General features: G+C 44.1%; 1 protein-coding gene across 1 annotated transcript in view; it reads right to left on the bottom strand.

Annotated features, from left to right (window-relative positions):
• The window catches only part of LOC107190717, a 96,798-nt gene extending 71,824 nt beyond the window's left edge, over positions 1-24,974 (bottom strand). The window contains exon 1 of the mRNA XM_015579577.1: positions 24,670-24,974. Coding sequence (XP_015435063.1) covers positions 24,670-24,848 — 179 coding nt within the window. The 5' untranslated portion in view covers positions 24,849-24,974. The remainder of the gene's footprint in view (positions 1-24,669) is intronic.
• Positions 24,975-25,477: the final 503 nt, after the last annotated feature.

Below are 25,477 nucleotides of genomic sequence, written 5' to 3'. Positions count from 1 at the left end.
TAAACTTTTTCCCTTTAGCCTGGCCCTCTCTCATCCCTCCGACGTCTGTTCGCTTTATCCCCCCACCCCCGTTGTCTAATCCTCCGCCACAACCCTCTTCGATGAAATATGAACGGCCAACGACCAGGAAAAACTTTCTTTCTCGTTTCTGCTGCCTTCTCCGTCCTCCGAAACATCTTTCAGTTCGGGGTTTACGTTCGCCCAGGTCGCGACGTCGTTGACGAAATACAGAATCGAACCGACACGTCTGCTCGCTTTATCCCCCCACCCCCGTTGTCTAATCCTCCGCCACAACCCTCCTCGATGAAATGTGAACGACCAACGACCAGGAAAAACTTCCTTTCTCGTTTCTGCTGCTTTCCTCGTCCCCCGAAACATCTTTCAGTTCGGGGTTTACGTTCGCCCAGGTCGCGACGTCGTTGACGAAATACCGAATCTAGCCGTCACGAGGGGATTCCTACAGTTTCGTAACATTCGCGCGAAATCGTCCGTGCAGAACTATTGGCTGTTTGCCTCTCTAGAACCTCCGTACGTCTCCTGTATCCCCTCCCATCTTCCTTCTGTCGACGAAACGATCGTTCCACGGGTTGGAACGTCGAGTCGTGTCGCTTCGACGGTCGAACCACAACGACTGGAGAAAGAAGGATCGATGCCTGTTCACCCGTTCCTCGACACAGCGTCCTCGTACGGGTTTAAACGGCTGGAAAGAAGAAGATCCGCGTTCTCCCGAGGAAAACGCTGGAATTTTCAGCCACCCCAGAGCGGGGATCTCGAACGATTTTTCTCTCTTTCTAGTTCCTTCGCAACTGTCCTCGTCGAAAATCTTCCACGCTCCAGATCTTTCGCAGTTTCGGGGCAATAAGACGCTTTCCGGGAGCCCGAAACGATGCCGTCCGTCCCGTTTGACCCGAAAAGACGACGAGAGACCGACGACGGAAAAACGGTGAATCGCGGTTTGCGAAAAAGGGTGGGGGACAGACATCCCGCTCGTCGTCTGGTTACGCGAGTCTGCCAAGTCGTATATTCGCGTTCGACTGAGAGAAAAATGGGGGGTTGACGTGATGCGTACGAAAAATGTTCGGTGGTGGATGGCCGTTGAAGGACAAATTGGAAGAGAAGTCGTATGGTTGAGGGGGAGAAGGAAGGGGTTGGTAGGGGGTGGAGATCCAAGAGAAAGAGAAACGACCCTTCCTTCGAATCCCCAAAGCGAGAGACGCCACGGCGACGAGACTTTGACCGAGTTTTGAAGCGACTCCTACATCGACGGAAGGGCAAGAGAGGGTGCGCGTGGGTGGGGGGTGGCCGAAGAAGAAGAAGAGGGAAACCGGAGAGGGCGAGAGTGAAGCTGCGTCTACACTATAGGAAAAGTGTTATACAACAGATTGTTACGTAACTTTGCTATGTAACATGTTGTTAGAACCTTTTACAAGGTTATATTTTCTGGATGGGGCTGTAACAGGTTTGTATAACATTTAGCATCTCATTGTTTAATAATTGCGTCATACTTGTTAAATAACATATAACTTGCTGTGTGACACGAAAAGTGTGATACAACATTTTTCTTTCTGTTTCTCTAACAAGTTTGTATAACATTTAGCATCTCATTGTTTAATAATTGCGTCATACTTGTTAGATAACATATAACTAGCTATATGACACGAAAAATGTTCTACAATAGTTTTCTTATGTTTCTATAATAAGTTTTATTACTTTCCTCTACTGTACTATAGTTTATACAAGTAATACAAGTTTTATAACTTTGCTATATTGTAATATGGTTTATACAAGTTTTATAACTTTGCTATATTGTAATGTGGTTTATACAAGTTATACAAATTTTATAACTTTGCTATATTGTAATATGGCTTATACAAGTTATACAAATTTTATAACTTTGCTATATTGTAATAAAGTTTATACAAGTTTTATAACTTTGCTATATTGTAATAAAGTTTATACAAGTTTTATAACTTTGCTATATTGTAATAAAGTTTATACAAGTTTTATAACTTTGCTATATTGTAATAAAGTTTATACAAGTTTTATAACTTTGCTATATAACGTGTTATGTTACGTAGTGTAGACGCAGCTTAAGGACGTAGCTGTGTAAGAACGAAGAGAGAGAGGCGCGCGTCGCCTTCTCCCAGACACGACCTCCTCCTCCCACCGGTGCCTCCTCGTATCGCCTCGCGTTTCCTGGCATTGCCTCGTAATTTCTCGTATAGCCGCCAGTAAACCATTTACCCGTGGCCCCCGTGCCAAAAGTTCGCTAGTCACGCTTCTCGATTCGCGACCCGGTGCTCTGTAGATAGGTATATGTACATACTTCCCTTATGATTCTGGAGGATCGCTCATTAGGACCGATCCGACTTGTTCACTTTCGATTGAAGCAACGGATGACAGCTGAGAAAACCGTGTCATTTTTGGAAGTACACTTGGGTAATGGTAAAATTACCCTAAAATTTTCAATTCTTACGTATTGTGGTTGAAATAGAAACGATTTGAGTATGCCGTGTCTGAAATCGTGCTGAGAAATACAGTAAATGTTCGAAGAGTGTTCGAAGGGTCGAGAGGTCGTAGCTGTGGGGGTCGTCGATTTTAATCACACTTTTTTTGGTGAATCGAGAGCAAAAATAAGCAGACCTACATCGGAGCGTTTCTGCCAATACTCATTATACTCATTAAGTTTTCTGGTTACCGTGCAAAAATACCTCGAAAAATATGCAATTTTCGAGGTATCTATTAAAATTAACATATTTCCCTCTAAAATAATGATACTTTAACATTTTTTTTAAATTTCATTATTCTTATCCAGTAAATGTATGTTCTACTGTATAAACTTATTTCATAAAAATAAATTATGTTTAAATTGTATTAAAAATGGAAAGTTAACCAAGTTCAGAAAACCCACGAAGCTGATATATCGGCTCTAAGCTACTAATAGGGTTAATATTTAATTTTCGGATGTCCAGATACAGGGGATAATTCTAAAGGGAGGTGATTCTACGTGAAAAAAAATAAGGAAATTTTTTTATGTAAACCGTCGTTGACCCACACGTCGTCCTGAACACGTTAAAGGATTCGATATCGACGAAAGAACGAGATCGCAGAGTCCCACGGTCGAGGATGTTTTGACGGGTAAACTCGCGCTCGCGATATTAACGTCCTACCAAAGTGGAGTTTGCCAACGCCGTCTCTCCACCCATATATCTTCCGACAGCGACTAATATTTCTGGAAGTTCGCGGGCGTACGATAAGTCGGTCAAACGTAACCAGCGATTCGCGGTCTTTGGGACGACCGCGACCGATTTAAACGCTGAACACGATTTGAAAACGGAGTCGATGAAAAGTACATAACACACCGACGATGGCTGGTCGGGAAAAAATTGCAATTAACCCTCTTGTTCCCATTGTAGCTATATGGCCACGTATTTTAAATTACGAAATACAGTAAAGCCTCGATGAGTATTTGGAGGCTCTTCCAAGCTGACAACGGGACGTTCTCAGATAAACGCTGGCTTGTTGTGATAATGCTTGGAATTCTGAAGCCAATTATATTTGTTTCAGCCGCATACGACGATTAGTTTATGAAATATTTAATGTTTAGTGCTGAGGTGTGTACGAACACTCATCAAGGATTCACTGTAAGATGTTAGAATCATGTATTTTTTCATCTCTGTGAGTATATAATAATCCCTTCTCGTCTTGTATAGATGATATGATATAAATTATAATATGTATTTGAATTCATATATTGGAATTCAAGTGTTTACCATTCTCAGGAATATACGATAAAAAATTTTTTCAAGGATTTTACGAGAATTTACTTATCCAAGGTAAGAAAAATGGGTTGCATTACGTACAATGACTTTACAATGTAAATTGTTACGTGTTAAAAAAAAAAAAAAAAAAAAAAAAAAAAAAAAAAAACTTACCATATAGCGATGAATGAAAAATGACGCTAAACGTTTTCAAAGTGTTAAAATTTTCTTATGACTCATTTATGTGTCGTGTAATAAGGATAAAATACAATGAAATATTTCTTTCGTAATTGTTAAATGATTTGGGAATTAAAGCCCTCCTCTTAAAAAAATACACAGACAATAATCAAGGGAGTTTCTACAAGGCAGAGATGGGCAAATTCATTATCTAGATAAAGATTTTTGAATAACAAATAAAAGATCAAAAAAAAGGGATTTCACAATTTGCCATCGCCAATTTTCATAATACAATAATATTTCTTTTCGAATAAATAGGTACATTTGACAAACAATTATTTAATCTCCATTATCTGTTTAAACGTCAGGATAACGATCTTAGGTACTACTGCTTTTCAGTATGTATTATTCCAATGAAATTCTGCTCAGCTCTGCCACACGGGTATCCGCGCGCGATCTTTAAGAGCCGTGTGAAGCCTCCGCGAACGTGCAAATAAAGAGCGCGCACAACCGCTCGCTTTTGACGGATGGATTACGTAAAACGGTTTTTCTAAAACGGACGCGTTGCCCCGTCCGAAATACGAAAATCTCGTCGGTCGCGTACGACCAGCGATATTCTCGCCGTTTTCAAAGAGTTAACGAGCTTTTGCGTCGACTTTGAATTCCCTGCGTTTCGTATATTGGTTTTCAGATCGCGAATTAGTAAGTATTAATAATAATAATAATAGTTTATTGAGACGGGCGTAGGGGAAAGGTGTCTAAAACGATCCCTTTAAGGCGTAATTTATATAAAAAATACAAATGCTCATTATTTAAATAAAAGTAAACTAGTTTTAAATCAAATTCAGCTACATGATCAATTATATTTTCTATTCACATTTCTTTAAAGGCATACTTAAGGACCATTTTGTAATTTAACTTTTACAGTAAAAGTACAGTTCCGATGAGTACAGAATTCCTTTCGTTTCTGGGAAACTATCGATAACAATATAATCCAGGAGACTACAGACGTCAAGAAAATCATCAGGCAAGGGGTTAAGGAAAACCGATTCTGTGAGGAGAAAATCTGTGTAAAATAAGCTTCGAAAATTGCCCATCATTTTCAGTAAGAAATCATAGACAGCGACAGGACAAGATGAGGTAGAAGAACCAACCGAGTAGTTGCACGTTCGTAAGGGACAGAATGAGAGCAGAGATCGGCAAATTCATTATCTAGATAAAAAGTTTCGAATAACGAACAAAAGACGAAAAAAATATTTCGTCATTTTTACTTCATTGAACGTAGTAATTCCAATTTTTATCATCAAATAATATTTCTTCTTCGATGGGTAGACATTTTGCAAACAATTATTTAATCTCATAAACTGTTTAAAAGTCAGGATGACGATCTTAGATACTGCTGCTTCTCACTATGTATTATTCGAATAAAATTGTGCCCATCTCTGAATGAGAGTTGAGCAGCGTAAACAAGAAAAGCAGCACGCGTGTACGCCTGATATATTCTGGACGGACGCATAGCTAGGATGCCTAAAGGGCATCTACCCATCAAACTTGGTCGGCCTTGCACGCGACGAACGGTCGAAGATATTCATGAGCGACTTTCCAAAACTTGTCAACAACCACCCCCTGGAAAATTCTTCGCGCATAGGTCCTCTGGGTGCGCGCGCGCGCGCGCGCGCTGTCGAGCGTGTTGCGCGTAAACTTTCCAGTTTCTCCCCCGAATTCCGGAAAGTTTCGCCCCCTTGTTGGCACTCGCGCCCGGGCGTCAGGCAAATCCCCGCTTATGGAGTTACAAGGACAGAGAGAGATATAGCTGTTCAAAATATTCGAGAAGCCTGTCTCGATGTAACGGGCGACCTGTAGACGGCGCACGGATTCGGGGAAGCAGAGATGGGCAAACTCATCATCTAGATCACAGACGAGGTATAGGAGTAGACATTTCATCCAATGTATTTTTGCGGCTATTGTGCTTCTTGACTATTGTCCCGAAATTGGGTCCGCGTCGAGACTTGTAGGGAGGAATGCTTCTGATCCTCGTAAATTTGTTTTTTGCCAGAAGCCTCGGCAATAGAAGCGGAGGGGCAACAAAGTATGAGTTTGACAGGTTCCACGACTTCCCCCTTCCTCGTGGTGGGGTTAACGCCTGGACAATAATCGTGTAGAACAAGCCAGACAATAATCGCGAAGAGACTATACCCCATTTCCATTTTAGTGTCACTACCCACCGCAGATTCACCGTTCTCAAAACGCAGAGGTCGCTAAAATCATAGATTTTTTAAGGTGTCGGTACTACACTTTAGGTGGGCCACCAACTCCCATAAGATGAAAGGTCTATTCTTATATCTCGTCTGTGCCTCTCGTCAGTGCTGAGGGGCCTTCGAACGCGGAATTTGTTATGGGGAACGTTAATAGGTCGAGCAGTAGGGTGGGGTGGGTGGGGGGGACACGAAATTTCGGCGCGTGCGAAGAAAATTACCGGTCGGTAAAAACGTTGGCGGTAACCGCGTCGGTAATTTCAGGGCGTCGCCAAGATTGCGCGGGCAGTTGTGGCCGGTGTGAAACTTCGCGCGCGCAGCGCAGCCCTGAGATTCTTGTTAGGTTTTGTGCTTTAAACGCACGCTAGATTTACGACAAAAGTTGCGCTCTCTCGCGTGCGCTTGCTAACGACTGGATTCGCAACAGTAAGTGGCATCGTTACGGCGCGCAGAGACCATGGCTGGCGAATCGGCGGGGGGCGGCGGAGGAGGAGGTTAGGTTCAACGTCGACGCGTCGTAAATTCTGTCGGGCGCGTACGATCCGTCGATTGAGAGATTATTCTTGGCGGGTAATCAGACGCCGTGCTTTATCGATCATTAACCATAGACGTATAATATCTAGACCGCGTGGTTTTCAATGTGTTCCGTAGTAAGAGACTATGCCAAAAATTAAATAGCTGCTGTACGTGGAAAACAGAAAAATAGAGGGAATTAAAAGGAATTAACAAAGTCTCTCGAACCTTCGATTCCCCCTTTGGTGCCTTCTGTAACGTGGGCGATAGAATTTGTCATACACCGGGTGACATAATACAGTATTTCTCAATTCATGAATACTTATGAATTGGCACGTGTATACTTCACAGTCACTCGATGTATGATGCTACACGAGGCATAGTGATGCTCAATTGCTAACTAATGTAACCGAGGGGAATATGCGCAAACAAGACCGAGATTATTCATTTCGCAATCACGGTTTTATTTGACGTAAAGTATACTTATTTTCAATCATTCAGAAGTGAATACAAATATTCGAATTCACGTAACTGACTCTTATGACTATTTATCAAACTACAATTCCATACTGTAAGAGGTTAATTGTCAGACAAAAGCAGAATGGTGACCCAGAGCATGGTATCTATCTTTTTCTAATATTTCAATGCGCATACTAATTATCATGCATCCATGTCATTAGCCGGGTGTGTTTGGAGGTTGCGATGAGTCGCCGTTACTTTCTAGCGCTCGCGGACTCGTCGTGGAACGGACGAAACGTCGATCCCGATGGAAACTCGAGCAACGCCACGGCACGCTCGAAAATAGCTACTCTCGCGACGAGTGTCCCTCGAAAACGGATGGAAGTGACGAGGCATCGTCGCAGTTTTTTTTTTTTTCCGTAGGATATATGTATACCTGTACGGTCTCCCGTCGGCCCCGAAGTTAACCATTCAGCGCGCGCGTTCGCTCGTGTTCTTTGACATGCGACCGGCGGAATTGTTGCGCGCGGCGCGCTCAGGCCTATCCATATGCATGCACGCGCGCGTGCATACGGTTTAAACCGGTGTGTGCGGAGTCGCGCGCGTACATACAACTCACGGCACGTACTGCCCGTTCCGCGTGTTGTGTACGTACCTCGCCGATGAGCGTTTCCTCTACATGCGGCGGCATGCATATGTGCGACGACGGCTGCGCCTGACGCGCCATTATGCGATAACCTCGAAGCGTCCGCGCTTAGGGATGTTCGATTTCGATTCGATTCTTCGGAAGGTCGATTCTCTGGTAACACGTCACTGCCATGTACATCGACGAGCAAACTCGGTTTCCTCTAGGGGAAAAAGTGGCGTGGAAGAAAAGTTTCCTACCACTTGGTAAATTTATTTCAAGTACTGAAATAAATGTTAAACCGAATGTTAATTTTTCATAAACTTCAGTTACTGCCAAAACTAAATGGTAGGAGGCCCTTCGCCTACCTCACTTTTTCCCCTAGTGGAAGCCGAGTTTCCTCGCTAGGGTATATTAACGGCTAAAAGTATGGTACCAGAGTGTTTAACTTATTATTTTGTTACGATAAAATAAAAGTTACATAATTATTAGGTATACAAATCACTTAACACTATCCTTTGTTAACTGTTTCTGGAATAATATTTTCCTCCTTCTTTAATTGTCAACACCTGATCCCATACTTTCGATCGTTAGTGTGTGGTGTTATACAAGGTATCGACGTGTTACTTAAGAGAATCGACCTTTGAAGAATCGAATCGGAATCGAACATCCCTAGTTACGAGTACAGTCCGTCATTTTCATCGCTTGGACGAAGCAGCCCGTCATTGGCGGAGAGGGTGCATCATTCGAAATTCAGTTTTCTCTGTACGTGCACCGTTACCAGGCCGGTTTTTCGAGCCGCAACAAGCGAAAACGGAACGAACACAGAGCGTCGAAGCCATAGCGCGGATACAGGGAGTCGTTAACGGAGAAACCGACTAATATCAGAGCAGCGAGCGGTAATGTTATATTCATTTACTAAAAAAGTACGTTTAATTATTTGGATCGTTATAACTATCTGACCGCGAGTCGAGTCGAGCGAATACGCTCCAAAAAGCGGCGCGGCGTCGTACCGCGGTGCAATTAAAGTCGAACGTAAGCTGATAGGGGGACCCTGTTACATGAAACTCTCGAGGTAATGATTACGCGAGCCGTTGTAATTTATTACCGCGCGCGCTCGTTGTTCTCAATTGTAACGTAATTCGGTAATACGGCCTAATTGCAGTCTTAATAAGACCGCGTTCTTCGGCCCGCGTAGACTCCCCCCGTTCCATCGTCTTTCCGCCTCGCGTTCGCGAGCACCGACACGGGTCCGATTAGTTGTCGGTGGAATCCGTTAAAAATCCAGCGATCTTCCTCGATCGGAGGCCGAAAACCGGTTCACCAGTCCGATTTCTATCGAAATCATAACCTCGCTGGATATTTTATAACTGCTCGTTCCCGTGCGTCGATATCATCGGATAGCAACCGTTTGCTCTGGTCCAAAGGACGTGTAGCATTCCTCTCGGACCTATGGTCGCATCGGTTTAACGAGGCGTCTCTCCGTCCAGCCTTTTCGCATTTTGCTTCGCGCTCGATAATCAGGATGACTCACGCTGACGACTGGTCGCTATCGCGTTCCTTGCCGAACGGTGCTCGATACGCGCGTCCCGTTTGACGCCAACCATGTTCCATTTTTCCTTCAACGTTCACACTGTTCAACATATTCGCCTTCGAATTCCCGAGCAACGACCGAACGCAATTACGGATGTTCGGAATATTTAGGCATTCCATTTGATTCGTATCGCTCGCAGAATCTCGTTTCCACTTGACACAGGTGGTCGCTTTCGGTTCACGATACCCACGAAGCAATTAACGCTCGATAACAATTAGCTACTTTGAGACGTATCGGGCGAAGAGGCCGCGGGGGGGCGTGCGACGCTTATTTCTGGCGACGGTACCGCCAGAGGCGGACAGTTTGCGAGATCACGAGTCTCGTTTCCAGAGACGGGGCAACGGAACATCTTATCGGGTCCGCATCTGTGTCGTCATAATGTTCCTCGTGCTTCGCGAATCTGACTGGGAATCGGTGTGAATCCCTATCGATCGGGTAGAAGATTCGTTCTACCCTGGGACTGTCGAGGAGTCCGACGAGGAACCACCGACGCGGTAAAAGGAGTCGCCTCCTCCTCCTCCCATTTCCACGCGACGTGCCGGGAGTAGAAAATATTCGTGGCTTTAAGGTCGCAACGATGGCTGTCTCCGCCATAACGGCCGGCGCCAATGGAGGGGGGAGCTGCGATATACGGTTGGTCTAGTGACCTTGAGTGGCCAATATATTCCGCTCTGCAAGACAGCCTCGAGGCGTCGACAGTTCTTTTTTGTATTTTTATTTAAAACCGAGTGAATTCGAGAGCATTTGGGAAACGCGTGGTCCTGACATTGTGGCCCCTCCCCCCTGCAACTAGGTAACGTCAAAATGTGTTGGTGGACGCTCTAACGTTGGAGAGAGAGGAAAAGAAACAGATAATCGTGTGTGGGTTGCAAGGCACCAGTGGAGTGTACACCGTGGCGAAACGGTGAGCTCAGTGTTTACGAACGTTCCCCGCTCGCAGACGTTGCGGCTCGCCGTTGCTTACATCGACTCTGTCGGCGGGCATGAAAAGGTCGAAAGAGCGAAAACCGTCGGCCGAAGAAGGCCGACAATTGCCGAGCGAGCACGATCTTGCGCCGGGGCACGAGCGCGCGTATCCTCCTGCGGTGCGCGGCTCCGACACACCAGTGAATAGGGATGGCAAAAAACAAAGAAAAAAAAACATCGATGTATCGATACAACTTGCATCGACAAATTACTGTCGATGTTAATCGATACATCGGTAGTAAAACATCCATGTTCGTGTGATTGGTGTTTTTTCAGATTTATTGAACACGAGAGGATTTTCAATGAATTCCGTCTAAATTTTCATTTTTTCCGTAAGTCCAATATTTATGGAGTGAACTATTCAAAAATAACACTTTGTTAAACATCATTTCCGATGTTGAACAACGCTTTCTTTGTTATCATCAAACTAGTTTTTTAAATATATTCATTAACACTAGAACTACCAGAGCAGTCAGAATGACTGGTTGTCACATTTTTATGACGATGACTAAAATATTATAACAATACAATTCCTTAGATCTTTGGCAACTTTTATTTTATATGGGAGTGACGAAATCAGTTAATTTATAAATTTGTTCATTTTCACGCGTTTATCATGTTTATCAACCGTTTGAAATAGATGTGCGATTATTGTAGTTCTACTGTTAAATAACCTCTAACTGATTTTGCACCTTTTAAACTCATGTAAATTTCAATTCTAATCCCTATTACATATTCAGTTTGATTCAAACTTCGCGCCTCTAAAGTCACGCGCTCAAACTTCATGCCTGCGAAGTTCATAGTACACACTGTACACAACAGAGATTCAAATGAGGAAATCGAACAACAAAACACGAACAGATACGATGAGATCTCCAAACATCGATGGTGAAAGTATCGATGTTTCGAAGTATCGATACATGCTTGCCATCACTACCAGCGAGAAAGCTGCACACGTTTTCCGGGAATACGACGGACACGACGATTATCGAAAAGAAAGAACGGTACGGTGGAGAGGGGCGAGGGGAGATGTAAGAAAAGGGAGAAACCGCCTGGCTGGGTCCATACGCGAAGGAAACCGTAGGTAATCGCGCGGAGCAGAAACGCTGACGCAGATAAGGGAAACCCTTACGACCGCCACCGGTGGCGGTGGCGGCTACAGCGGCTATTTACGGGCGGTCTTGCTTGCCTCGAATGTAGGAACCGATAGGATTCGTTGGTCTGACCGCGCCTGCTCGTCGCAGAAATCCGAAATTCTACGCCCTCGTGATATTTCCCACACCCTTTCCGCCCCCTTACTGTCGCGCGGAATCTCGCCCCTTCCTCCCTCTCACTGCAACGCGGAAAATTCACCGTTCAAAAACATTTTCTAAGAGTATGGACAGACGGTTAGGTCTACTACCCACTGAGGCATCTCGTCATAGACACCGGACGCTTCCATGTAGCGACCAATATAAAACAATGACCGTCACGTCACGAACATAGAAATGTACATTGCACATCTCCTTAAAAACGGGTGATGCGAGTTTACATAGAGATAGGTACCTTTCTGAGGATTTGCTATCTCTTTCTAACATACCTAAGTCAACCACTCAAAAGCCAGAATCCCAGAACTTCACTCACCACCACTTAGATTTAAGAAGAGATGCTATATACTTTGTTGCCCTTCCGCTTCTATTGCCGAGACTTCGGGAAAAAAACGAATTTACGAGCGTCAGAAGCATTCCTCCCTACAAGATTATTGTCTCGGCACGGACCCAAGTTCGGGACAATAGTCGAGAAAAGTCTGTACGTAACCCCAGAAAAGTGGACTGCAAAAATACATTGGATGAAATGTCTACTCCTATGCCTCATCTGTGATAGCAGCGTCCAGGAAGCGTCAAATACCTCTGACGCGTCTATGACGAAACGTCTTAGTGGGCAGTAGGCCTTAATCGGACACGTGGTGTCTCGATTGTCGTTATCCAATTTTTTACGATCCACGGGGCGTCCGAAGACGCGTTAATGAGAATTACGTAACCGAGAAGGAGCTTCGGAAGTATCGAGCAACCGTAAAACCGCAACGGAGATTCTCCTTCGATCCTCCTATCGACTGCTCAAGGATAATCGGTCGCGTCCGTTCCCCCCCCCCACCCCTCTTCGTTGATTCTACGAATCATCGTATCCGTGGCTCTTTTGTCGGTCGACGTCATAATCTCCCACGATCGAAAAAAAAAAGTGAATTGCTTTCCGCGCGATGATCAGCCTCCGGTTCCGCGCTAGCTTTCCGGGTGTTTGGATCACGCGACGACTACGATGTTCGTCGTCTTAAGCCTACTATCCACTAAGGCGTCATGGACGCGTCATAGACTCAGGAACTTAATACCGGTATAGTTTCTATTGTATACATGGCAGGGATTTTTACCGACACGTAAAATACCAGTATTTTCGTATTTCGGTTTCTAAACGGGTTACGAAGGTACAACCGAAAAATACCGGTTTTCAACCCGAAAGTACTATCTCGAAAACCAGAAGAGATACATGAAAACTTTTAATGGACGAGGTTTGCGGTTTTTTTATGTAGAATAATATGGTGCTAACAAATAATCCAAAATATAATTTGTTTATAACAAATAAATTTCGGATCGAAACTTCGAGGGGTGGTTTGACCCCTTAAAGTCGCGTCTCAGCCGATACAAAAAAATACGTATCCCTTATTTTTGACTGCTTAACAGACATACGAAGTTTCATAAAAATCGGAGGGGGACACTTCTGTGCCTTTTCTTGTCAGTGGACAGTAGGCTTTAGTCGCACAAAACGTTCTCGACGCGCGTATACGCCAAACGATGTTGCCAGATTACCTTCGCCTCGAGTGTGGATAGAGAGAGCTGCGGCGGAGGAACGTTTTTCGAGGTTCCACGGCCGTTTCGGCGTCGAACGGAAATACCAAAGACACGTATCGCCCCGAGAAATTTCCACACGTCGACACGCGATGTTTCTCGAAAAGCTCGCGAATAGAGGAGACAAAGAGAGAGAGAAAGAGGAAGAGAGAGATAGTCGGTCCCGTCTTTTTTTAACGGCCACAAGAAGAATGTATTTTCCTCCGGTCGCGATGACGGTGCCCGTCAGTTTCGCGGTGAAACCAGGCGGAAAAACTTCTAATCCGGCAACGCTGGCTCCTGAGCGAGAACAGGCCGGGGTACAGCCTGATAAAAATAAATTTGCGCCCGGAATAATCGCGGAGCTCCCTAGAGATCCGTATGGACGGCTTCGTCGTCGTCTAGGTGCTGCTGTTTGGCGCCGCGGCGAAGTCGTACGGTAGGTTGCGCGTCGCTGACGCGTCCCCAGGCCACCTTTACGGGGTCGCGGGTTATTTCGGCGTTTACGATAAGCCCCTTTCCACGTGCATCAACCCCCTCCCCTTAATAATGGCACCCTCTTCTTCCTCATTTTTCACGATACCGGTATTTTCGGTTGACGTTCTTTTTTGAGCGAACTTTGGACCAGGGATAAACATGTCCTGCGAAATGTAAAAGACATCAGTGAGTTTCGACTGGTTTAGGACGCCTGACGCTCATTGGGTGATGTCTAAGAACAATTGACCAAAGTTTTTAGTAGCATAATATAACACATCGAAGTAGAGATGGTGTTTGGGCTAGCAGTTGATAGTATCGAGTCGTATAAAAATAACAGGTTGTCTATAAGGATTGCGTTCTAAAATATGTTTAACCCTTTACAGGAGCTCCACCCCTTGAGGAATCACTGTATTTTGTTCCTTCGGAGGGGACAATCAGGTGCAAACGGTTAAAAAGTAGGAAGTATGGGGGTCCAAATGGACCCAGACGCTGCTGTTGTACGGACATTACAAAATATTCGCCTTGGGAGGGTTAATACGTTGAATAACACGAGGACAGGTACTTAAATCAATATTATGTCATCAAAGCTATACCGAAACCTATATATTACCGAAAACCGAAATAAATACCGGTATTTTTTCGATTTCTACAAGGGTAGGGCTTATATAGGGCGAAGGTACAACCGAAAATACCGTTACAATACCGGTATTTTACGTTTCGGTAGAAGCCCTGCATGAGGATCGTCATCGATGACTATCGTCGTCGACATTAATTAGAATACTTGTATCGTGTGATCTGTAATGTTCGTATACTTTTCGATATTGATTAATCCTTAGACCAGCGCTGGGCAGCGTAGGGGCCCCTCACGAGCTTGTTTCCCCTTCCAACCTTTCTGTCGCACCGTGTGCCTTTGTAGAAACAAAGAAGTCCAGACTCTTGACTCTGTCACTCACAACACGATGGTGGGGACAGGTGTTAACTCCACGGAGCCAACTTTGCCTAGATTGCCTTTGGCCTTAGATGGTGTATAGATCTTTTTGAACCAAGAATTTCAGAAACTTCACGCACCATTCCAGTCTGCAAAGACTAATCGAAGCATATGATTGCTTATATTAGTATTTTATAAAAATACCAATATATTTTAAAAAAATTCGTTCCAAAATATAATCAACATGAACGGAAAGTCAATCAGGATGTAGTTCCGTAAAGGTCGACTATCTGATCTTGATGAAACTTGGTAAAATGGTGTCAAATACTCCCACATGTAGATATTTCATACGTTTTTAGCGGATTTGAAAATTAACAGTTTGATGTCGGATGACGTAGTAGTACATCTTCTGAAATAAGAACTAGAATACTAAAAAATATGGAAAAATCGCTTTTCCTATATGTAAAGTTTGACAAATAAAAATAAAACAGCAGTTTCTACGTATTTTTCGCACACATAAAGTTTCATATTTGCAAACACAAAAACTCTCCCGGCAGTAAAGTGTTAATATTCGCACATTATTTAGTAAACTAATCCTTCCAACTTTACAAAGAAGCTTAAATCACTTGGTCCAATTTTGAAAGTGTTCTGTTTTAAAGAGTGTACGAATACCCCTTTTTTTTTTACCCACAGTAGTATTTAGGGAGTATTTGACGCAATTTTACCAAGTTTCTCCGAAATCAAAAGGTGGACCTTCACAGAACCGCAGTGGTCAGTTGAATTAGGAACTGTTAACTGCGAACCTGTTGACGTTATCGAGTAGTAATCGAAGATCATTCGGCGAACAGCTCTGTGGATACGATAGCTGATGGAGGAAAACGGCCAAAGGGAGGGGGATGGGTAAATCTTTTCGCGGATACGCGTCGTAGCCGTTGTTGCATGGCGTCGCGGCAGAATCTGGTTGCGTCACGCGCGTTTCGAGAGGAGCAGCAGCGCGAGCGAGCGAGCGAACGATACACCGTGAGTCACCAAAAACGCCCGGAAAAAGGCGGTGGCCGTGTGTGTTTCGTCGCGCTTGCTGCTCGATACGGTTGGCCAAAAACAGAGTTAGGCAGAATTTTATTCGAATAATACACAGTGAAAAACACCAGTATCTAAAGGTGTCGTTCTGAGCTTTAAACAGTTAATGAGGTCAAATAATTGTTATCCAAGATGAGTGTTCGATGGCTTCTTGGCACTGACACAGGGAGAGGTCCCCAGGTGTAACGCAGACTTTTTAATGAGGTTTAGCAGAGTGATAGAGCTTGGAATTTCAAACATGGTCATTAGTTTATAAAATATTTTATGTTCAGAGTCGAGGCTACTTTGAACACTCATCGAGGATTTACTGTATATACCAGTAGTGACCAAACTTTGTCAGGACAGGAGGCATATATGGCCTATCAGAAATACTCGAGAGCTACATCCTCTATTGTAATAGTATTAAATAGTGAGTTGCGCTTACAATCTGTGTGTACATCACAGTGCACAATAAAATCAGCAAAAATATATTACATATTTGTATGCAGTATGTCAAGTTTATAAAAAAATATCGTATAAGTATATGGGAGCCTAAGTTTGGCCACCGTCCATAAATACCCTTAATACGATTACCCTTAGTATGATTGTTGAGTATGGTAGATCTCAAAAAACATACACCTTTTCAGACCTGTGTACTGCACATTGAATTACAGTAAATCCTCGATGAGTTTCCAAGGCTCCTCGGCACTGAACATCCAATATCTCATAAACTAATGGCCATCGAGAGGTATGGATTTTTCGAAAACCTAGCAAGAAGCAATCCTTTGCCCCCCCCCCATCTTACTCCAGAACGTTCGAAAATACCATATACAAATGTTCCCAGACCTTTTTAAAAAACTATATAAATAAATAACCCACTGAAAAACCAATTGCACATGAAAGACCCACGTTTACTCAGTAAGGATTAGGATACACCGTCGTGTGTTGTTCTCTCGGTGCCTGCACGTATCCACGGGTTTTGGAGAGACGCGCGTATCTCTCTCCGTGCCCGTGGAGCTCGTTGCACGAGACAGAGACGGAGAAGCATGGGCGAGAGAGAGACAGAGAGCGGGAAAGACGCGTGTTACGAAACCATAGTCTGCGAGAGTCGAAAGAGGCGACGGTTGGAGGAGGAGGAAGAGGAGATCTTTTCCTTCTCTCGCCCGGTTTATTCTCCCGTCCGTCTTTCTTTCCTCTTCGTCGTTACTCTCCACTTCGTTTCCCATCCCCCTCCTCCAACCCCCCCCCCCCCTTCCACGTCTCTCCGTTTCCACCACGGCATTTGCTTCGGGCTAAAATAAAAACACGAGGAAGATAACCGAGCGAGACGAAACGGTGAAGAGAGAGAGAGGGAAAAGAGACTCTTGGCGGTGGGCAGGAGAAAGAGGGCCTTCTCTTCGGTCGACGCGCAGCGTCGGGAAGAAAAAAAAAAAAGAGGAAGAACGAGAACGGAAAGAGAAGAAATAAAGAAAGGAGGAAAGAGCGCGGGCGCGCAAAAGCGGCGGAGAAAAAAAATATTGAGGAGCGCGCGCAAAAGAAAAGAAGGGAAAAAAGGACGAGCGTAAAATGATCGGAGAATCGTGGAGGGGGTAGGTCGAGGAGAAAGGTAACGGGAGAAGAATTTCGGACGGTCGAACACGAGGGGTGGGGGGGCAGAGAGGAATGAAGGAAACCGAAATGGAGGAAGAAAGACACGAAATTCGAGTCTCGTATGACTTTTGGAACGCGATTTACGCGCGTCGAGTCCGAAAGCCGGCGTGCCGCGGAGTCCTGTCGGTGTTTTTCCCTTTTTTTGTTCAGCCCCCCACACCATCCCCCGATCCGCGACGCGAAACAATCTGCCCCGGATCGAGAGTGTATCACGCGTGCGGTTCACGCGAGAGAAAAAAACGCGTCCGATTTTTTCCAACCCCTGTTCGGACAACCCTGGATTGAGGCGGCACCGTTTAACGGTGAACCTACCGACAATTTGTATACAAGGTGTCCCACAGAACGTAACCTCAAATATTTCGCAAGGGAATATCGGGGACTGACACACTCCGATTTTGACGAATCTTTGCAGAAATATTTATTAGACCTATCTAGATTTATTAACCCTTTTATCCGAACCGCCTTTTCTATTTACGTGCTTATAAGTCGTAAACAACAAAAGATATCACAAAATGGTAGAAATAAAAGATATACCGTTTCTTGAGATCTATAAAGCTGCGTGTAAAATTGTTTGAAAAAATCATTCTTTTTGGAAAATTGAATTCCCCCTTCCCCCTCCTTTTTGAAGAACTATAACGGTAAATGCAGCTTTAGAGATCTTAAGAAACGGTAACTTTTATTTCTGCGTAGGTTCTGTTTGCTCTGTTTTGATTGGTGGGGATAACGCCCGTTCTTCGAGTCGCATTCATCGAGGAATCACTGTATAATGAAATCGACGAAAGAGATAACAGAAAATGGAGAATTCTTAACCAAAATTGTAATACCAGTACTACCAGCATTGAATGTACGCTAAGTTAAATTGTCTAATATACGGCAACATATAATATATAATGCAATATACCTTAGTATAATATAATACCAAGTGTATACAAAATTAGAGGTTAACATAAATTCATAATAGTACATTAAAAAATCTAAAATCCGCCATTTGGACGGGTTTGGTACTTCTGTAGTGTTAAAAACAACCACTCGACCACGCTGAACTAAACCGCCAATAAACAATTGCGATTCCCAATGGCGACGTTCACGAACAAAGTGCCCAGGGATGAAATCTCGATCCTCTCGGAGTAGGTACCAAGTCGACAGTTACGATCGAGAAGGCTGAGATAGTCACGTTCGAGAAGGGGCGGGGAGGGGGGGAGGCAATAATGCACCGGATAAATACATACGTACGATACGTCTGTCTGTACCGTAGGCCGGGGGATAATTAAAATCGCAAACCCACTGCGGAATAATTGCCGTGATTGCGGGATCTTAATATAGTGGCCCCTGATAGCTACGTGCATCGTAACACGCGCTTCCCTCCCCATCCGTTCACGGGGAACGCGCGCGACGAGCAAATGAACTGGATTATTGCAAACGAGGGTTATGGGGTGAGGAGGAGGGGGTAGGATACACTCAGGCGTTTCGTGCCGCCGCGAACTTCGAACCACTTTACGGACAATTTTAAGCGGCCCTTCTTTTCCTGCTTATCCATCCCCCCACAGATTCTTTCGCTTTGTGTGTGTGTGTATCCACCAGAGGTGGGCAGACTCATTATCTAGATAAAAAGTTTCGAATAAAAGATAAAAAGAATCTTTCGTCATGTTTTAATTGTTTAAACGTGGAAATTTCAATTTTTATAATGAAATAATACTTCTTTATGAATGAATCGATATTTGTCGAACAATTATAAGCGGCCCTTCTTTTCTCGTTTATCCATCCCCCCACCCCTGTCTTTCTGTTCCGGTTGCTTTTATGTCTCGTATTTTCAAGTATTTCACATTGATAAATATTAACACTTAACGGACGGGTCACCTATGGTACGGTTCCTATGTGTACCACCCAGTTGTAAAACAATCGTGTCGTAAACTTTCAAGTCGATGTTTTTTATATTAACAGAACAAATTTTCAACTGTAAATACATAAATCGATCAGAAATGGATTGACACTAGGTTTACGGGACGCGTCATTTTGACGCATTTCGAATGCTTTCTAACCTCGAAATTCTCTATGTGGTATACCTATCTCTATAGCTATGCATTAATTTCAGAGATCGTAAATTGTGTATTATATAAAATAAGTTGTTTTTTTAAAGAAAATCTGCGGGTTCGTTGATGCGTGCCGTGGAGATACCTACACGATAAGTGCCCGTAAACCTAGTGTTAAATATGATCTGAAAGGATTTGAAGATATTTTATCGAGACCATAAAAAGTTTCGAGGTCAAAGTCCCAATTTCTAGTACTCACTTACGAACACTAGGGTCAACCTTTAGCACACGATGCTAAAATTTCAATATCGATTTAGAATCAACTATGATCATTTTTCTCCTAGACTCTTCAATTCTAATCGGAACACTTCAATCCGCCTCAAAACATTTCGTATCGCCAATACCAAAAATAAAATAGGAACTCTTTGGGAAATTCGTGCGCGTCCGATTCAAAGTTCTCCGAGAGACAAGTTTCCCGACGTCGGACAGGTCCGTCTGGTCGCAAGTGATTCCTTCGACGGGGTGGATCTTAAACGGTCCTAAATTGCCGCGGGAAGAGGAGTAGTACGGCTTTATCGTAGACGACGATTCGCGGGGATACCTGCACATCTTGTAGGCTATTCATGTATTCCGAACTTATGGAATACATGAATAACTTCAACGGGACCGACCGGCAGAGCGAATCGGAGGAATCCAACGAGTTGTGAAGCGCTCGCGAACGAGAGAGAAAGAGGCATAGGGAAGGAATGGAAAAAGGAAGAGGCTCGATCTTATTGATAAGATCGATTTATCGGCGAAGCACGATTTATCTGTGACACGTGGCCACCTCTACGCGCTGTCTTTTTCTTTCGTTTATTCCCCCCTTGGTTGTTCCTCGGGTCCCTATTACAGGGGTCTCGCGGTGAAAACGTTTACCGCCGTACCGTTCGAACGTTATCCGCGCCAAAACACGTTCTCCACGGCCATGTGGCTTCGTTTACGTTTCTTCCTTCCTGAGTGAGATCCCTCCAACGAAACTTTTGGTATTCTACGCCGTCGTCTCACTTATTATTTACTGAACACTCACATTTAGGATCAACGCATAAAATTGGCAGTCTAGTCATCACCTTCTTGTGTTTATTGTTACTGATTCGACTAGTTTGACAAGGTTTAGACGTTTGCTTGACGTTACCCCAGGGTGCTTTCTACCAAGAAGAAGAACCGTATCCAGAAATCCTCTCTGCGTGACTCGGTGGGGTGGGAAGACTGAATGCAAATTCGAAGATCGCCGGAGCGGAGAGATAGCCGATAGGATATAGTCGCCGAAGCGTGATGTAGCCTTGACCTATTGGCGCCCTCGCGTCTGCACGAAACTTCTCGCGGTTTGGCTTTGGTTATTCCGGCGACCGCGAGTCGAATACGCTTATCGTCGCCGTTTCCACGGAAATCGCGCGGTTGAATGTCTCGACCTTCTTGGCGAGTGCGAATACACAAACCAAATTCCACTGGAACCAGGGAATCTTTGTTTTTGTTTCATCCGGATCTATGGGCCAGAAGCTCCGAAAATGATTAATCTTGGGAAAAAATGCCAAGGATGGTTGTAACGTGCCTAAGTGTGTGCCTAGAAGCTTCACCGTAAGTGAGCGCAACGAAATTCCCTCGTTATCTGCGCGAACTGACAAGGGAATATACCGAAACCACACACGACGATTTTAATGAAACTTATATGGGACATACTTCTCGAAAAAATATTTGACACGTATTTTTTTTTATCTATCATCGTCTGTGTTAAAGGGGTGATTACAACCCCCAAAGTCGAGGGATGAGAATATCCCGGAAACTAGAGGGAGTACGAAAAAGTTTTCTGTTCTTAAATTGTATGCTTTCGAATGGAAAATTTAGTCACATGAGAAAATCAAAAAAATTCGATTTTTTAATATATTATTCGAACAAATAATTATTTCTTAAATTTTCTTATGTGACTAAATTCTCTATTCGAAAACACACAATTTAAAAGAAAACCACTTTTTCTATTCCCTCCAATTTCCGAGATACTCCAAAAGATCCTTTCATCCCCCAAGTTTGGGGCCTGTTATCACCCCCTTAACACGCACGACAGCCGATTAATAAAAAGTACTTCTCAAATATTTTTTTCGTGACCTACCTCCCATTTAAGTTTCATAAAAAAACGATGTGTGTGCAGGTTCGATTCGTTCCCTCACGAGTCTTGTTCATTTTCGTATCTTTATTTCCCGATAATGAGCTCGCCGCGGTTCTCCAGCACGGTACCACCGCTTCATTCGAATGTTTTTCATTCCTCCTCCCCCCGTTTGGCGCCCGACGTTTACCGTCGCGACGTCGATCGCGTCGATAACGTCCACAGAGAGGGGACGAGGGAACGTCAACGTCGAGATACGTCGAACAAATTATACGGTTTAAGGAACGAGGTTAAGGCACGACCAGACCTTGCACAACGAATACAAATGCTAGCCGTCCGTCCCTTCGAGGCGCGTGACGAAATTCGTAAAAAGGTCCCCCCCTCCCCGTTGTGTGGCTCCAGAGGGTGGAAGAAGGGGATCTCACCGAGAGACAGGAGAGAGAGAGAGTACCGGTTTGCGTCGACAACGCGATAACGTCTGCTGGTGGACCCGGTTCTCTCGAATCCGAAAGCCACCCGGCGAAAAAACCTCTCACGGATGATCGTCCACTCCACGTTTCCCGTGGGCGTGTTTCTTCGTCGGCCAAAAACCAACGGGACTCGACTGTATCGAAGTTCATACTTTCGGCAGCTGTTCGTTCGGTGCCGAAATAATCGGGAAACCGAGAGAAGGACGCTGTTCGATCCGACGCACAGTGGTCCAGAAAGAAAATTTAGCAATTCTTATCTAGCTGAAGGAATCACAATTTTTTAAAGATGTAAATTTTATTCAATTAGAAGTGAGTAAATAGACACATTCTTATCAATTTTGGGGATCCTCTTCGATGATCATTCACTAACACTGTTCCCAACAAATTTTTGGGGAATTTTTTTTCTATTTTTGTCTGAGATTGAAAGGGTCCAAAGAGAACAATTATTCATGAAAGAAACTTTTGATGTTAATGGTAAGTTGTTTTGAATTCTTTTGGAACATAAAAGAAATTTGCTTTTCACCATTTGAGCTGCTAAATTTTGATTCTGGACCACTGTGCGACGGACGTTGAATTCTGAATATTAAGACTTTGATTGTGGGACGGTTTAACTTAGTCTCTTCAGGGGTGAATTTATTAAGACCCGAAGAAAGATTTCTTTTTATTTTTCAGGTGTAGTTAATTAAAATATATTTGTGAATATTAACAATCAGTTAATAGAGTATACTGCTTTGTTCGGGAATTTTCTAGTGAATATTTAGTTACAATTTCGGAATGATGTTTGAATGAAAGAATTAAGATTGTATTTATGGCATGCACAAAACTCAAAATATTTAAAAACTATTACTTAACTTTTACCTGTCAAACTTTGCATATAATACCTATGTTACTAGCATTAAAAATATTAATTTTTCGACTCATGTTCGACTAGGACTTTGTTTCCTCATTTCGCGAGTATTATCTACCCTAGAAGTTATAAACCCTTTTTTATCACCCTGTATAAAACTATATCGCAGGCTGGCGTGAACGTGATACTCAACACTTCGCTAGCAGGATGGTTTTTGTGTTTGCAAATATACAATTTCAGGTGTTCTAAAAATATTTAGAAACTATTACTTAACTTTTATTTATCAAACTTTGTATATAGGAAAAGCAATTTTTCCCTATATTTTACTATACCAAGAATCGAAGATTTTGTCAGGAGTATTTGTAATGGGAAGTATATAATTACTGGTAAATCTGTAAACTGATTAAAGTTTAACAATCTTCCTAAGCCACGACTTCCGGTTTCCCCGTCACTTCGTTCGACAACATATTTCGATCGATCAGCTGACATCGATCGAAGGCCGTGCGCTTACATTGATCGACACAGCCTCGAGTGACCAACGTGGACGTTAACTAGAGCTAGGAATACCCAAAGTGAAACGTACAAAACGCGTATTACTCGTGCAAAGACGTCCCTTCGCACAATTAGGGACTCTGTGAACGCTCCAGACCCATCGGAGCATATGGTAAAGGGCCGAAAATAAAAGGATGGTCATAAACGAAACAAATTAATAATTTATTAAACGATACGCTTCGAACTGCTCGAATGTATGGCAACGCAATGCTCACGCAACGAACAAATGCCCCGTCGCGTTGCTTCAATGCGGCATCATCGACGGCATTTGTTTATTTACCGCTCACTCTCTCTCAATGGCCTGAACATGCCTTCCGATATAACTACGTCTTGATATAATTATGTTTTATACAGGGTGTCCCACGCAACTGGAACAACAGCCTGTTTCAGTCTGTACCTCCTAAACGGTTTGGAATAGAAGATGTTATAAATAAAAGTTAAATTATATCAGACGGTGCATAACATGCAACTAATTTTATGCACTTTTGTGCATCGGTGAATCAGAAAAATGCAACTGCACTTTTTTTAAAAGTAGAAACCTATGTTTTTGACTGCACCAATCGATGCAGTTTCTTGTGCTCCACATAAAAGTAAACATACTTATGCCCTAAACTTATTCGTTAGGAAGTTATCGAAGCTAAAAGTTCTCTGAATCATTTCGGTCTCTCGGCAAGTGTTCCGGAGTATCTACGTTATGTTCCATTACAATGTTTGTAAACATGAAGCTTCGATAGATTCCTAACGAATAAGTTTACGGCATAAGTATGTTAGTACTTTTATGTAGAGCACAAGAAACTGCATCGATTGGTGCAGTCAAAAACATAGGTGTCCATTTAAAAAAAACGTGCAGTTGCATTTTTCTGATGCACCGATGCACAAAAGTGCATCAAATGAGTTGCATATTATGTACCGTCTGATACCATTTAACTTTTACTTATAACATCTTCTATTCCCAACAGTTTAGGAGATACAGCCTGTTCCAATTGCGTGGGACACCCTGTATAATTATGTCTTACAACATGGAACGGCGATTTGGAACAGAGGTGCCCGGTATTGGGGCCAAATCCTGGGGCTACGCAGTCGGAGAAACGCGCACGAGAGACATTTCGAAAAGTAGTCTCTTCGCGACCCGTTTACGAATCGGCCGATCCGACGGCACCCGGAATCCGGTCCCCCCACCGAAGAATCCCCGGCTCGTTTCGGCCGGTACGCGCGATTATTCGGCGAAAAGAGAAAGGGACCACAATGGCTCCGTCGTGTTGCGTGTCCCAGTGTGAGTATGGGGGCGCGATATCATCAGTGGGGACTTACATTTTGTAGTGATGGTGCATTTGATGGGCTAGGTGAAGATCCGCCGGGTGTTGCTGTATCTGCTGTTGTTGTTGCTGCTGATGCTGCTGTATAGCTTGGTGATGGTGGGTCTGCGGGGGGTCCAGGCTAGAGGCACCCAGCAGGGTGGCGCTCTCCCTAAACAGCGTTGCCACCTGCATCCTCGCCGACGGATAATATTCCTCGGCCGTACAGGCAAAGTGAAGTTCAGTTGTTCACGGTGCGTTCCCCGTCGGGTACACACAAGTTCGAGGCACACGCCCCCCCGAACGAGAAATACCTTACTCCTTTTGTCTCCCAATAATTGGACACACCGAGACACCCCCAGGGACAAAGGTGTATCTCGCGGGTTTCGAACGACCGTTTTCCCGTCGCTTCCGCCTGAGTTTCCCCGTTTCGAGCAACCGTTACTAAGGGACACACAGGGAGGGAGATTCGGTTTCGGGACACAACAGGGGGGTACACACAGCTCACCCTGAAGTCCTGGTTCTCGTCCCAATGGAAATACACTCGGTGTAGGGACACAAGGTGTCCTGGAAAGAGAGATTCGACACTCGAACCGACTAAACCCGACGGCTCCAATTGGGAGGGAACGTGAACAAGCGAGCCGTCGGCAGGTACGCGGACCGCCGGATGGTACCGATTGCCCCCCGTAGAAACGGGGCGGTGGAATAGAAAAGCTCTATCTTTTTCTCGGGCACACGAACAGCACTCACTGGCACACTGTGTCACCGGGAACAGTTACCGTCGCGACGACGGGACCGAGGAGCCGGTCGGTCGCCGGCGACGG

Source organism: Dufourea novaeangliae, unplaced genomic scaffold, assembly GCF_001272555.1.
Source record: "Dufourea novaeangliae isolate 0120121106 unplaced genomic scaffold, ASM127255v1 scaffold170, whole genome shotgun sequence".
NCBI classification, from domain to species: Eukaryota; Metazoa; Arthropoda; class Insecta; order Hymenoptera; family Halictidae; genus Dufourea; species Dufourea novaeangliae.
This window is presented reverse-complemented; position numbering and strand designations above follow the sequence as displayed.